The sequence below is a fragment of the Anser cygnoides genome, chromosome 1 (assembly GCF_040182565.1).
Source record: "Anser cygnoides isolate HZ-2024a breed goose chromosome 1, Taihu_goose_T2T_genome, whole genome shotgun sequence".
NCBI lineage: Eukaryota > Metazoa > Chordata > Aves > Anseriformes > Anatidae > Anser > Anser cygnoides.
The window spans coordinates 133,954,593-133,970,528 of record NC_089873.1 but is presented as its reverse complement, the minus strand read 5'-3'; the positions used below and the strand labels follow the sequence as shown (position 1 = coordinate 133,970,528).

Below are 15,936 nucleotides of genomic sequence, written 5' to 3'. Positions count from 1 at the left end.
GCTCTCTCAGCCTGCCTTCATGGGAGAGGTGCTCCAGCCCTCTGATCATCTTCGTGACCCTCCTCTGGACCCACTCTAACAGCTCCATGCCCTTCTTGTGCTGGGGGCCAAGACCTGGATGCAGTGCTCCAAGTGGGGCCTCATGGATAAACTAAATTAAAGCCAGCCTGATGTAACCCCATTTACAAGAACCCTCTGGGCCAGACCCAGCAGCCAGTTGTTTACCCGTCTTACTATGCTTTCTGACTGCATTCTGGTCATTTTGCCCAGAAGGATACTGTGAGAGACAGTATTGAAAGCTTTATTGAAATCCAGAAAATTACATCAAGTGACTTCCTTTGGTCAACTAGCTGGGTGATCTTGTTGTAGAAGGAAACTAAGTTTGTTAGACATGACCTTCCCAAGTGAACCCACGTTGGCTCTGACCAATGACTGTGTTGTCCTTTAGGTGTTTTTCAGTAAGTCGCAGAATAATCTTTTCCATAATTTTACCAAACTGAAGTGAGACCGACAGGCCTGTAATTGCCAGGATCTTTCTTGTCCTTTGTGAAAACTGGGACCACATTTGCCAGCTTCCAGTCAACTGGGACCTCTCCAGATTCTCAAGACCATTAAAAAATAATTGAGAGAGGTCCCGCAATGACATCAGCCAGCCGTCTGAGAACTCTGGGAGGCATCCCATCAGCCTCCTTATGGGGCCTGAAGATTAATACTAATCTGTTCTTTTAAATTTGTGCCTTATGCAACAATCTTTACTCACATAAGCGTATGTATTTTTTTCTCTGAAGTCAATGTCTTTTCCTGTGTGTGAAGTACGTTTACATTATTTTAAACAACTGTGTATAGCACAGAGTTCCTGAGTCACAGATGTGAAAAGCGCATGAAAATAATTCAGCTTAAGCATAGCATAAAATATTGGCATATATAGGTCAGCTAAATTTGCTTCAAAGCTGCTTCCTTTGCATAAGAAGGCTGCTGCTAGGTAGAAGGGGGAATGTTCAGTGCATGAGGTTTGCTTAAATTATTAAAATATACACCTTGAAGAATAATTCATTAGAAGAATGAGCTGCTTGGTCAATAAAGGCACTTGGACAGTATGATTGTTTAAAAAAGCACAGTGTGCACTGTTAATAGGGTCTGTGGATAATGATTTTTCCCTTTTTTTTTTTTTCTTTTCTAGTTTGGTTTATTAGGATTGAAGGAGAGTTCAGGCTGCATGGTATCACGGGACGTCACAGAATGAGAGAACAGTTAAGGTTGGAAGGGACCTTTGGAGATCATTTAGTCCAAGTTCCCTGCTCACGTCAGGGTCAGCCAGAGCAGGTTCTCAGGGCTGCAGCCAGTTGGGTTTTGAGTATTTCCAAAGACGGAGGGTTCACAACCTCCTTAAGCATGCTCTTCCAGTATTTGACCACCTTCATGTTTATTATGTTTAAATGGAATTTCATGTGTGCTTCAGTTCGTGCGCTTTTTTCTTCTTGTCCTGTCACTGGGCACCACAGAAAGCTCCATCCTCTTTGCGCTCTCTCAGGTATTTGTGCACATAGGCAAGATCCCCCTGACCTTCTGTGCTCTAGGCTGAACAGGTCCAGCTGCCTCAGCCTTCCCTGATACATGACATGCTCCAGTTCACTGGTCATCGTTGTGGCCTTTTGCTGTCTTCTTTCCAGTGTGTCCCTGTCTCTTGTACTGAGGAGCCCAGAACTGGGTCCAACACTCAGGTGTGTCTCACCAGCGCTCAGGAGGGTGCAGGGATCACATCTCCATCAGCCTGCTGGCTACACTCCTCGTAGCACAGCTCAGGATGCTGTTGGCTTTCTTTGTTGCAAGGGCACATTGCTGGTTCAGGTTCACCTAGGCCAGCCTCCTGCTCAAGGGTGGGAAGATTCAAAGGTCTTTGAAAGCACCTGTACATGAAGGTGCCGTTAAACGTGATAGTCACTGGAAGGCTCTTGAAGCTGTGTACATAGCTATACTCTAATGGCAAGGATGGAGAGCTTTTGTTTGCTGGGGGAAAAACACATCCTTGAAATAACATCCTGCCATCCAAAAATAAAATACATGTTGGTCTAGTAGCCATCTGTGGCTGCATTATCTTTGTCTACATATGTATGGTCACTGACTCTTGGGCCACATGTATGCTGCCTGTGATGTACAGGAACTGTAGTTCACAGGCAAAACTCAGCTGCATTGATGATATAAAGATGCTTGTGTATTTGCTTAGCTTCTGTTGCACAGGTACCCTTGTGCTAGTATAACTGGGTGCTGGACAGGTGTAACTGATTAAATAAAAGAATACACTTTTTTCGGAAATACATGAAAACTGTGTGTTTGAACCTGGCCTTGAAGTTTTTATGCCTCAATTTTCTTGTTTGAAAATGAGGTTAATACTAAGTACGGTACCTCACAGCAGATAGTAAGAGGTTACAGTTCTAAAATGTACTGAAATGCTTTGAAGATAGACTATTAAATGTGTGCTAATACAGTATTTAACAGTATTTTTCTATTACTTTAAGGTACTACTTCTGAATTTATAGGCAAATTTATGTAGGTGAATATTTATAAATAAAGTATAAATGAGATGCTAACTGTATGTTATTATTCAGGAACTGATGTTAAGACTGAGGGCAGGGATTCTTTCACCTTTTCAGCTGTATGGTGGCTAGGCTTTGGAGCAGTACAAAATCCATTTTTAATTCTCATGGTTTAGCACAGATCTGATTTGTGGGCATGCAGCCCTATTTATATGATGTGTTATCCTCTTTAGGGCCAGCCTAAAATAAAATTAAAAATAAATAATTTTTTAAATAAAATTACTTAATAAAAAGTAAATAAAATTACTTAAGCTTATGATCCAAATCTCTGATCAACTGGAAGTTGGTTATAGAACCAACATTTGTGACCTTTCATGAATTACTGAGATAAGTAAGAGCCACGGTGTTATTCTAGGAGTGGAATATGTATTATAGTGACTCTTTCTGGGTAGCAGTTCTTGAGATATTTGAGAAAAGCAGTTTTGGTTTAAATAAAAGTGTTTCCTAAAAGTCACCCCAGAATTAACATTCCTATCTAATGAGAAACTGTCTGTTACTAGATGTTGCTTGAAATCTAACATAATATACATAACCACCCCAGCATAATGTGTAGGTAGTAAAAAGGAATGTACTATCAAAAGGGTATAGAGATTTTCACTAAACTGCTACTCTTTAAAAAAAAAAAATCTCCTCTGCTTTCTGTATTTCTTTTAAATTAAGGAGGAAATGACTGTATGATTCCAGAAACAGTCAGACTGAGTCTGAATGTGAAATGATATTTCATAGTTGGAGGATGGATGGCTGCTGAAGAGACATATCCATTTCTTGAATAAGAACTCTGTTATTATGCGCAGTTTCTCACTCTGCTAGTAATCATTTATTCTCTTTGCAAATACTAAGTAGAGTTTAAGAAAATGAGGATCAGCATTAGAAGACAGCCAGCTTTACTGGGTTGCAGTTCCAAAAACATGTTTTTTTAAACTTATCAAAACTATAGATCTTGAGAACGCTGAAGCTATTAGGTTAAAGGTAAATATTTTTGCCAGCTTCCTTTAAAGAAAAGCAAATTGGTTGCTAAGCCGACAGCACCTCTGTATCGTGTGAAACAATGTGCAAATCCAAACCCCATTGTGGGCTTTTTTCCACAGAACAGTGAATACAAACTAGCAGTATTTGATGGTCAGCTTCCCAAAATCCAAATTCCACAATGGAGAGGAAAAAATATTTTTTACAGCTACAGACCTTACTGTTTTTGTCATACTTTGTTCTGGTTGTATTTTCAAAAGAACGTAGTAAGCTGTATGAGGGCTATTTTTGTGTGTGTTTATATGCACAGACTTAAAGTTATGTGACCAGATAACTACTTTACAAACACACATATAAAGAATAGTTTTGAATGCTTTGTGGTACAGATCAAATGGTCCTTTTGAAAACTTCTTTCTCCATGTCTTTTACCCCTGTTGCATGACAGCAATATAAATGCCATGTAAGAAAAGCAATACTTGGTGCAGGATTTTGTAAGTTCCTGTAAGGGAAAAAAACACACTGAGTATCTTGTTCCTTTGCCATCTGCAAAACTCTGCTTACTTGGTATTTCCTTCTTGGTCGCTCAACATTTTTATAAACTTGGCTGTTTTAATTTTTCTTTGGCCTGAAAGTTGCCATACAGTGCTGGATCTCAGACATGGAGCAAACATGGTGATTTTAAGTTATGTGAACATAAACTTGTGTAAATTTATTCCATAGCACGGGCTTTCATTCTGATCAGCTGATGTCCTAGTTTTTAAAGCTTGCATAAAAGCTATAGTATGGGGTTATTAAGAAAACAGGATATTGGGGCGGAGGCAAATATCTTGCCGTGGGGGGAAGTCAAGATGGCTTTGCTTAGTAAAACCAGCAGTGTTACACATCTTGTCAATGTACTGCTTTTCCTGATGGCTGTCCAGGCCCAGTGAAAGAAGCTGTATCTGCAGCACTGCAGTTTTGCTAATAAGCTGCGTGACGGGGACTTTCAGCGCGCACAGCTATGGCAGTTATAAATCACACTTCCTCACATCTCTAACCAGCACAGCTCTATTAGGATGTGTGTAGAGGCAATGAGCAGAAACAGTCCTGGAGCTGAAGTTCCTGACTGCCCACTGAGTGTCAGCCGCGGTGTCCTACTTGCCGCTGCTTACAGGTGTATATTGCAACTGATAAAAAGAGTACAGCTTACAGAAAGAAAAGACTGTGAAGTATATACGACTCTAAAGGCGTCTCATGCATGAATGTGATCCTTCCATGCACATCTCTTTGGATGGTTGGTTCCATGAACAGGGCTGAAACATAACAGCATCCCATTAATTTAGAAGGAAAAGATTTTTTTCTTGCAGTGGCCTTTGTAAGTTACTTCAAATCTTGTCCATAGTTGCATTAAAATGCTAGGTCTATATTGACATTTATTTGAAGTTGTCAGTCGACTTACACAGACTGACTGAAAAAGGGGGATTATTTCAGACCTTGTTTTCAAAAGGTTTTTTTTAAGTTCCTCTTTTCCATTGCTCGTGTTCTGTTTTCTGTCTGTATCGTATTTCTCTTTTTGTTAATTTGCAGCATTCAGAAAGACTTAAACAGTGAGTGCCAAGTATTGCTCATCAAAAGATCGTTTCCAAGTAGTATTAATCTTTTACAACATATTTTCCTTCATGAAAAAGAAAAAAAAAATCTGCCAAAAACATTCTTTGGCACGTAATAAAATAATTTTGGGTAGCAACATTTACTCTGAATTCTTGGCAAAAGGTGAACAGGTCAGATATCCAAGAAAAAAGGGTGTAACGTTTAATATTAGTGAATAATCGCTTCTACAAATCTTAGGGTAACCAGGCACATTATAATTTTGGCGAATGACATAAGCTACAGCTAGGGATCCTTTCTTTGTGTTTCCCAGGGGCTGGGAAAGAGCTTGTAATACAGGACACATTTCCCAGGGCTCTGGAAATAATTTTAATCATTCAGCAATCCTAATCTTAAAACAAATGTACAGGCCCTATTGTTCAGCTGATTTTTCTAAAAATATATTTCAACTGCAGTTCTTATTTTAAATTGCTAATGTGTGTCCTTGTTAAGACCTTTATGTAATTGCGAAGGTAAGTCTTCAAAACTAAGCAGACGCTGCCAAAGCCAGAGAGGCACTCTAGGATGTATTACTGAGAAAGAAAAAGCTCAGCTAGGAGAAGAATCTCAGTCTGCTGTGAATAATAAACAAGACGTGGCGTAGGATTTTTGCCCACCTATTTTTTAACTGTTTGTAGAGTGTTACCAATGGCTGTATACACCAAACTGTTACTAACTGCAGCTGAAGGTATTTCAGAGAAACTAGTGTCCTTTCTGTGAAAGCTCTGCATATGTACACTAGGGTTCTATGGATATATTTTTATGTCTGTGGTGGTTTCACCCTGCTGAGCAGCTGAGCTCAACCACAACCACTCTATCACTCCCCCACCTCTAAAGCACAGGGGGAGAAAATATGATGAAAAAGGTCTCAGGGGTTGACATAAGGACAGGGAGATCACTCACCAATTACCATCATGGGCAAAACAGACTCAGCATGGGGAGAGTAATATAATTTATTGCTTATCACTAGCATACTGGAGCAGTGAGAAACTAAACGCACACCCAAAACACCTTCCCCCCATCTGCCCTATTCTACATCCTCCCCCCAAGCAGCTCAGGGGAACAGGGAATGGGGGCTACGGTCAGTCTCTAAATCTTTGTCTCTGCTGCTCCTTCACGGTCACTCTGACCCTGCTCCCCGTGGGGTCCCTCCCACGGGATGCCGTCCTGCCCGAACTGAGCCTGCGGGGGCTGCCCACAGGCAGCAGCTCTTCAAGAACTGCTCCCACACGGCTCCGTACCACGGGGTCCATCCATCCCCCAGGAGCAAACTGCTCCAGCACGGGTCCCCCACGGGCGGCAGCTCCCCCCAGACCCCCTGCTCCTGCGTGGGCTCCTCTCCACGGGCTGCAGCTCCGGCCCGGGGCCTGCTCCTGCGGGGGCTCTCCATGGGCCGCAGCCTCCTCCAGGCCACATCCACCTGCTCCACCGGGGGCTCCTCCACGGGCTGCAGCGTGGAGATCTGCTCCGTGTGGGACCCATGGGCTGCAGGGGGACAGCCTGCTCCACCAGGGGCCTCTCCACAGGCCGCAGGGAAACTGCTGCTGCCTGCCTGGAGCACCTCCTGCTCTCCTTCTGCACTGACCTGGGGGGCTGCAGGGCTGCTTCTCACTCCTCACTCTCCCAGCTGCTGTTGTGCAGCAGGTTTTTTCTCTTCCCAAAATCTGCTCTACCAGAGACTCAACCAGTGTTGCTCTCTGGCTCGGCTCTGGCCAGCAGCAGGTCCCTTTTGGAGCCGGCTGGAGCTGGCTCTGGTCTGACATGGGACAGCTGCTGGGCTCTGCTCACAGAGGCCACTCCTGCAGGCCCACCCGCTACCAAAACCTTGCCACATAAACCCAAAACAAAATCTACATAATTACATTTAGACAGAAATATAAGGAGAAGCAAGGATAGGGATCCGTGATACATTTGTAATTCGCACTCAGTGCATCCCATGGAAGGGGAAATCCTAGACTGCAAAATGGCAGCTGCAGTCAAGTACTGTGAAGAACATCATTGTGTTCTCTTGGGCAGTGGGCAAGAAATAACGTAAGTTACTTCAAGACCTAGACTAGTATGTGTTAGGCCCAGGATCAAGAAAATGTGATTTTTTTAAGTTAAATTGTTTGCTTCTGGTGTTGGAGCCAGAAATTGCATTCTTACATGAACATTCAGATTAAGAGCATAGTGATACATGTTCTTTGCTTCTCTACACTAGCAAATTTAGATCTTCAGAAGTCTTAATTTAGCATTAATTGTGTCGTTTGTGCATAATTAGTATGTGGAGGAAATATTTTTCTTGTCCTGTTTCACTGTTCTTCAGTAGAATTTCTTTAAACTGCAGTGGTGGTGCTGTAATTTATTACAGGTCACTATGTTGCACCATTCTTCCCTTCTTGCCTTCTTTCTGAGATGGCATTCCCAAGACCCAGATGTCAAACTTTGGAAGATCTTTTTCCACTGATTGCATCTGGTTTCCTTGGAAAGCTTTGGGGTTACTTGAGTTTGGTGTCATAGTACAGCTGTCCCCATGGAGTCCCATCTTTTCCTCCTGTGTGCAATATATTTTTGACTCATTGTACTGTGGCATGTTTCTGCTTGAAGTGTCTAAATCTCCCACAGATTTTTCATTTACACCCATTTATGGTGATAAAGATGGCTTTCCTTTACCTCCTCATAGCCATCTTTCTTCTTCTGCAACCTGTATATCTGTAGTCATCTCTTAGATGCATTCTGTTCTTGAATGTATTTTACATGAGTAGATGTCTCAGCAATAGTGCCAGATACAAGAGTACCTTAAGAAAACAGGCATTCATACAGTCAGAAGACTTGAGATTGCCAGTGGATCACGTCGTAGCAGTTACAGGTTGGTTCCACCAAGCTAGAAGTTTTAATCATTTGTAAAACCTTGCATACTTTCATATCCTAAACCTGCCAAATACTTTATAAGAGAACAGTGTGTTACTTCAGAGATGAGAATTGGAAGAGTTAGTATTGGGAATTCCCATAAAGAAAGACAGCACAATATTAGAGAAATCAGCAAAATAGGAAGTGTTGATTATTTAACAGTGCACCTGGATGTAGTTAAAGATAGTTAAATTAGTATAGAAGAAGGGGTTGACAGATAGTTTATGCCCCCCCCCCCCTTTTTTTTTCCTATCTATCTCTTAAGGTAATAACATCAGTAATTTAGTGATCTCAGGAAATTGAACCTAGGATTCTTGCATTTGAAAATGTCAGTCTGGTCTGCTTGAGTGAAAGAAATAAGAAAATTTATTAAAGGAAATGACACAGACCTCCATATGAAATCTCACTGGTTTCCTGGACAGAGGGCCACACCGGTCATGAGTTGTACAAAGATTTGTAAGAACGGGTTATTACTTGTACTCAGTGTTTGGATAGAGGCCATTCTTCATACAGATGTCTGAGATGTGTGTCAAAGACAATTTGACGTTCATAATTCTTTATTCTCTGTTTCATTCTACAGTAACAAATGTTTCAGTGAAGAATCACATAGTATGAATAATTAATCTGAGTAATTTGCAAATAAGTTTGAGATAAAATATTTTTTTAAAAGAAAAAAATGGAGAGTATATTAAGTGAATTTTACAAGAAAAAAATCTGTTTAGTTCACAAACAGAAGAATTGCACAGTATTCAGTAGACAGCTTAACTGTTGCCAATTATGGCCTGTCGAGTAACCAGCTAAGACTGAAATACTTGTGAAAGTGTTGCTTCTGCAGACCCTTTTTTGCCATTCTGCTTGCCTGCACAGATGCAGCAGTAAGTGCTGTAGCTATTGCACTTTAAGGTCGCAGTTTAAACAAGGCTGCTTTTTACGGTGCTAAAGGAATCAGAAAATGAAGGGAGCACTTAGGGAATGTCAGTCAGTTTGATCTATCATAGCCAGATCAAGTAGCACGGGGAATACTCAGCAGCACCCCATTTGTGTGCTTAAAAGGAGGAATCCTTAACCCTCAGACCAGGTGAGGCACATCTCTGGAGAAGGCAAGGCTTTCTCTGGGCTGCATGGTAACCCAGCTCTCTTTCCTGTGCCTGCATTTGGTAGGCATCACTGCTGTGAGCCAGGCATATTGCAAACAATCAAAATTACGTAGTCTGTAGATCAAATCAGCACACAAAGAACAGTGATACGTTTGTTAAACTAAAACTCATCCTTTTATGATCAGTGGCAAATACTGTGTTAAGAGGAGGCCATTTTTAACTGAAAAAGGAGCAGCCAAGGGAAAAAAAAACCAGCTCTATCATCTCTATTTTCGCAGTTGCAGCAAAATCTATCAGTGAAATTTTGTAAAACAGCCCTACATATGCATTTTTGGCACTGCCTGGGGCAAGAATTCCCAAGTGACTGTGTATGTACCACTGATAGTATATACAGACACCTCGATGTGGGAAGAGGTACAGCGCAGAACCAGGATCTGTTATCACTGTCAGTACAAAAGTGCAGGAATCTCTAAATGAGGAATTTCACTTAACTTTTCAAGTCAAAAACACTTGCATAACAATTTTTATTTGGTGGGGTTCATTAAAGTCATTATTTTATGCATTCGTTATGTCCTCTGTGCTTTTATGCTCTGTAAAATCTTTCAAGACCAACTGTCCCACAGCTGATAGATCGCTTCCCTTTAAGGTGATCATACGAAGTTCTGCAGGTAAACCACTGTTCATTTGAATGTTTGTTCATGTATGATAACATTTTAAACATTGCACATAGTTCGACAGTTTGTGTTTTCCCATCTTTTCTCTAGATTGAGGCAGGAAAGACCTTGAAGCCATCCTCTCAAGTCTGCTGAATGATGACATTTAGGGTACCAGTCCCATCACTGCAGAAGTGACTCACTGGTCTCACTGGTACAAAACCAGTTCAGGATGTGGCCATGGTCCCTCCCCTTCAGCCCTTTGTGTTCACATCTTCAATCTTAAAAGCTCAGAGTCTCACAGCATATGTCCTCAAAGGATTTACGACATTAAGACTTCAGTTATTGGTGCTATTTGGGTATAAATCAATGTTTTATAGAGTGATTGTTATAATCACTGGACTGAGAGAATTTATGAGAAGTGATGCATATGGTGGACACAGATTTGCAACTTCCTTCTTCCATTCATTTCCCTTTGACAGCAGCATTTTGAGTTTTGGTCTGCTGGAGTTGCATATCGTCCCTGTCACATCCGTCCCTAAGATTCCCGTTTGCTGAGCACGTTCTCCTGCTGTTCTTGCTCCCTGACTGCCTTGACAGCCTGCACAGTCACCGAGGGGGTGGTGTGTTGGTTTCTTGGCTTTGCGCTTCCTAATGTGGTTTCAAGAACTTCAGAAGGAGGGCCAAGTTAACATTTGTAACACAAGCATTTAAATAGCTAGCATTTAAAAGAAACTTGCCTTCGTTTAATAGAAATCACCTTTTTATATGACTGAACTATAAAGAGCTGCAGCATCGCTGTATAATTCAGTGCACTCGCACACAGAGCCCCGAAGAGAACTGATGACATCTGGTAACTATAAAAGTGAAGCTCAAGTGATTTTTCAGTGTTATCAGGAACCTGACATGGGTACAGCTTCATTCAGGATTTTCTTAACTGTGTGTGACTTTTAAAATCCGTGTACTTTCATGTTGCATTATATAAATCGTATCGTTTATCAGGATACAAAAAATTGGGAGATAATTAGCTATCAGTTGTTTGGTTGAGTTATTTCTTGGTGTTTTCTTTTCTTTTAAATACCATGTTAGGATTAAATACTATGTTAGGACCATACTATGTTAGGATTTTTCCAAGAGGAGTGAGGAACACAGTGTCCAGCAGCACCCACTTAAGCAGTTTCACTCTGTTGATTTCAGTATTTGGATCTTACCAGATAAGATTTTGGGAAAATTTGTCTTAACTGCTGGAGACATGAGTGAGATTGCTATTCCGTGAGAACGTAGCCAAGAGTTTTGTGTTTTGTCATCTCATGAATGCTTTGGTAACAGTTTCTTATCATGGAGAGAAACAGTCAAATGAAAGGATTCATTTCAATAACACATCTGGGTTTTGTGCTGAGAAGTCCCTTTTCCCACACGCAGTCAGGTGAGAGGTGTTGCTCTTCAGGGATGTGGCAACTGGCCGAAGAGGTTAGCTGTATGCAACATTAACCCGTCTGCTGGCAAAGATGTGACTTGAAATTAGATGTGACAGGAGCCAGCTAAAAGTCTGCAAGATACCAAATGTCCTAACGACAGGTACAAAGTAATAGTTAAAATTAATGCTGCTGTAGATACACAGTAATGGCTTTCCACTTTCTTACCATATGTGTGTTGTTGACCATTTTTCTGCTATCTGCCGTTTGATCAAATCAGAGACCATTTTACAAAATTCTGAGCTACCAACTCACAGATTAGCTACTGTCTCTTTTAGCAGTGAAATTCAGCGCTTCTGGACGACAGCTTAATTATCTGAGTCTTCTGCATTTTTAAGTAGATTGGCTGATTAATCCGTCATGCCTTTTAAGGTCCACTGCTTTTCAGGAAGGTATTATTACTGTTGTTGTTTAATTTAAATACACATAAATATACATTAAGCAGGATCTGTTTCCCTAATTCTGATTAGTAGCATGCCATATATTTATATATACATAGAGATCTCGGTGTTCAGCCATCAAACCCTAGGTCTCCCTGACTCAGGCTGTGTATGCTCAATGCTTCATTTCTTTCTTGTTGTGGTACCCAGCAATGTGCTTAGGTGTTCTGCAGAACAAATAACAAGGCAAAAGCACTGCCCTGCAGATCTTACAGTCTATTTTGGATGCAGCAGGAGGTCCAGCAGCTCATAAACTAGACCACAAGACATAAAGAGCAAGACAGAGTAAGAGGGGTCCAGGGATTAGATGAATGATACTGCAGTTTTTCAGGTGTTTGTTTTTGTTTTTGTTTTCTTTCTTTTTTCCCTGTGCTTTGTTTTCATGCCTTGTAATCATTTGTAAGTCTGCTCATAGGTGGACCTGACACTTTCTAAAAGGTGTCCCCAAGCATCCCAAAAAACTGGGGGAGTACTAGGAGGGGGAAGCATGGTAGGGAAAGGAGAGGACAGAGGCTGTTACATGGAAGAGAAGAAAAACAGCGTCGAAATAAAAATGTGTAGGGGAAGAGAATCACGGAGAAATACGTACCTCAGTTTTCACGTGTGGGAGGCATTCTCTTTCTTTGGTTTTGCTGCCTGTGAGCGCAATTGATTTGGTTGCAAAAAGAGCCTTGAAAACAGTTTGAGAGAGGGAGAGAAAGCAATGCTGTGGAGCAAGCCCCAAATCCCGTCTGCCGGCCCACACACAATCGGACACTGCAGTGATACGGGGGAAATCCCTTAACGGACAAAACTATAAATGAAACTACTGTTGACAAGGGGAAGCGGCATAGCTATATTTAACGGAAGTATTTTCATTTGTGAGCTGCCTTCTTTTTCTTCTTTCTTTTTTTTTTTTTTTCCTCTTGTCTGGTCGGTGGAGACTGCTGGGGCTCTTCCTGTTCGAGACAGTGCATGGGTGGTTTCCCCGATGCTTTTAATGTTAGATTAATGCTCTGGAGACAGCGTGGTGATAAATGGGTTCCTACAGTTATATCTACATCCTGTTCTCCCTTCCCCCCGCATCGCCTGCGCGCGGTCCGTCTGCGGCGCCTGCCTTCGGACGCTCAGGCTGGTCCTCGCAGCGATGACGGCGCAGCTCCCGAAAATTGGTCGCACTTCAAGACCGGTTACTTCTAGGCCAACAACAAAAATGAAATGGCGAAGAGAAAGAATTATGGTTGAAGGGAGGGCCGCCGAATTGGGCCGTCATCTGCTGTTTGACAGATCCCGATTAATTATGTTTGCTGTTACTGTTCACTTTCAGAAAACGGGTTTGCGGGAGAGGCCTTTCTGTTGCTGCGTGTTTTAATGGCAGCGCTCTGCATGTCGTGTTAGCAATAAATGTGGTGACCAGAGGATTTGAAACCTCTTCCCTTGCACAAGAGAGAGGCTCCCCTGTGTGAGCTGTGTCGGGGCCCTGATTTCGTACAGCCTGTGCGCTGACAGGGGTTTGAGTCTTTAGCTTCAGGAAGCACCGATACGAAAACGTAGAAAGGAAGATGAAGATCCGAGTCGTTTTTATTATTAGCTGGCCTTGCCCTTGCGGTGACTCATATTTTTTCATGTTTGTGTTTTGGTTTTCAGTCAGCCGGCTCTCCTCTCCTCCATGTGCGTTGCCATTTCCATGTGACGCCGCCTGCCCACGAGACGAGGCGTGCGGGGAGGGGGACAGGCGGTGGCGGCGGCGGAGGCACCAGGATGGCTCTCGTTAACCTCCGCGGTCGCCTGCAGCCCGCCCGCCTTCCCCCATTTATGCTGCAGCGTCTTTCTGATCTTGAGGCAGGATTATTTTTAGACCGTGAAGGTGTATCTGGCTGGTGCGTTCAGATTTCATGTCATGGCTTCCTTTTCCTGCTCTCAGGTTTCTCCCACTCGGCCTTCACGTTCGGTATCGAGAGCCACATCAGTCAGTCCAACATCAACGGAACACTAGTGCCACCTGCTGCACTCATCTCCATCCTCCAGAAGGGGCTCCAGTATGTGGAGGCTGAGATCAGCATCAACGAAGTAAGTATAAGTACCCCCACTGCTGCCACAGCCCCACACACCCATGCCTGGGGACCGCCGGTGTGGCCAACCAGCACACTGGAGCTCGCCCAGCGATGTCTCTCGACAGCCAAATGCACCAGCCACCCATCCTCAGTTTCTGTTGATTCGGTGCCCTTTTTTTACCTCAACCCTGTTCTGCCCCACCGCCGGCAGACTCTGAGACACATTACACAGTTTTCCGCTGTGGCATTGAGGCCCCCATTGCGTTGCTTAAACGGGTTTTGTGGTGTTCCAACTACCTAAGTCAGCAAGCCAGGGGTGTGCAGATTCCTGCAGCAAACAGGAAAATGTGTCTGCGTTTACAGCCTTGTGTTTTCTAGGTGACAGCAGAATTTGACAGGAAAAGCCCGCAGTGTTGCTTAAAACTTCAGTCCCTGACACCTATTAGAAGACAGTGCTGCTTGCATGCCGTGAGGAGCCTGACTAAAAATCCACTGGAGTCACTGGACATTTCTGATTTCAGTGACTTTGGCTCGGATCATGCAAAGACCAGGCAGCACCCCGCAACGGACATGCCAAAACAATAGTGTGCAAATTCTAACCCTGCCTGAGTCACTGGTTGTCTGTGTGGATTGTACGAGCAGCCACAGAGTGTCCTGTTCTCACTGAACTGCAAGGGGAAGCAAAGGGGGCATGTAGGAGAAGCCAGGTTTTTTGTCCTGACAACCTTAAAGGCACAATGCTTCAAGAGGGAGTGGAGCATGACAGATAAGCAAGTGCTGCCTTAGGAAATATTTACCACAGGTATTTGTCAGAGATCTGTAATAAATATTAATACATAAAAATACATGAAAAGCTATTGTTTTTTCCTCTATAGCTGAATGTAGAATGCAAACGACGTGGGTGAGAACAAAGGAATGTAAAATAGAGAAAAAGCAGTGTTTATAATGTGTGGTTTGGAAACTCGTTTGTTTTTATCACTAACATTCTGTATAGTTTTTTTTTTATGACTCGATACCATGTTTAAGAGTTGTGTATGTATTGTTTTTAATTGGGGCAGTGACATTTGACATTCGTGCCAAGCTGCACTTTGATGCAGTTGTAATAACAAACCAGTGTGAGGAATCTGTCTCAATTTGCTACTACTTAACATTTTGCCCTGTGCCTGATATTAGAGCTGCACAGTTAGAAACTCTCACCAGGAAAAGCACCTATTAGTTCAGGTTGTACAAAAGGTATAAGGCCTTGCTCCTGTGAATTCAGCTTCAGAACTGGCCTCAGTTGAGAGAATGATTTAAAAATACATGTGTTGTCACACTTAATATTTATTTTGCTTTCGTAGGGGTTTGATTCTGTTCAAATTCATAGTTATAAGTACCGTACGGCAAAACAAAAGCCATTCTTTCTACAGTCTGCATGCCAATTAAGGCTACAAATCTACTTCTATGTGTATATTCCTTAAGAGTGGCGAGTAATCAGTGAGTTTATAAATTATGTGTACAAAATTGAAGTATTGTTTGTGATTTGTGAAAGGACAGTTATGGAAATATTCCAGTGAGCAATTTTACAGTTAAAAATGTAAGATGCCAAAATTCATTGGCAAACATTTTTTTTCTCATAGTGTAGCAAGGACTTGAGCCAGGATTCAAATAAATGGCTATAGAGACATTTGCATAAAAAATGTTGAGGAGAAAGAGAACTTACATTTGTCTTCTCTAATGACTCTTTCCTCTTTTTTCCTCCCCACAAGGAAACAAATATGTATTATTTTAACAATCTAATTGTAAGGGATAATTCAATGAGTAGTCCAACAGAAGCGGACTACTAAGCCAAACTGTTATTTTTTCTTATTAGTTATTGGTATCTTTTGAAAATGATATTGCTTCCCAGCTGCCTCATCTGTCCATATCCAAACCATACATGCTGTTCCTAAAATCCAAATCTTTCACGGCTGAGTCTTGTTTATTTCAAACCATTAAATGGAGTTTGCAGAAGGTCAGTAAAATTCTGCAGTATAGAGCCTTCTAAAACATTTTTCCCATAATTATGATGACAGGAAAGTGAAAGCGAAGGAAATCTAAGTAGATACAGTAGTTGTTAACCTGAGCCTGCATTACGCCTTTAAAAGTAACCCTTAAAGGTTAACTCAATTGGTTGTTAAACCT

General features: G+C 42.1%; 1 protein-coding gene across 5 annotated transcripts in view; it reads left to right on the top strand.

Annotated features, from left to right (window-relative positions):
* The window catches only part of TBL1X (transducin beta like 1 X-linked), a 199,551-nt gene that overhangs the window by 147,317 nt on the left and 36,298 nt on the right, over positions 1-15,936 (top strand). For all 5 annotated transcript variants that reach the window (XM_066982298.1, XM_066982303.1, XM_048066885.2 and 2 more), the window contains one exon: positions 13,644-13,789. In XM_066982298.1, the coding sequence (XP_066838399.1) occupies positions 13,644-13,789 (146 nt within the window). The remainder of the gene's footprint in view (positions 1-13,643; positions 13,790-15,936) is intronic.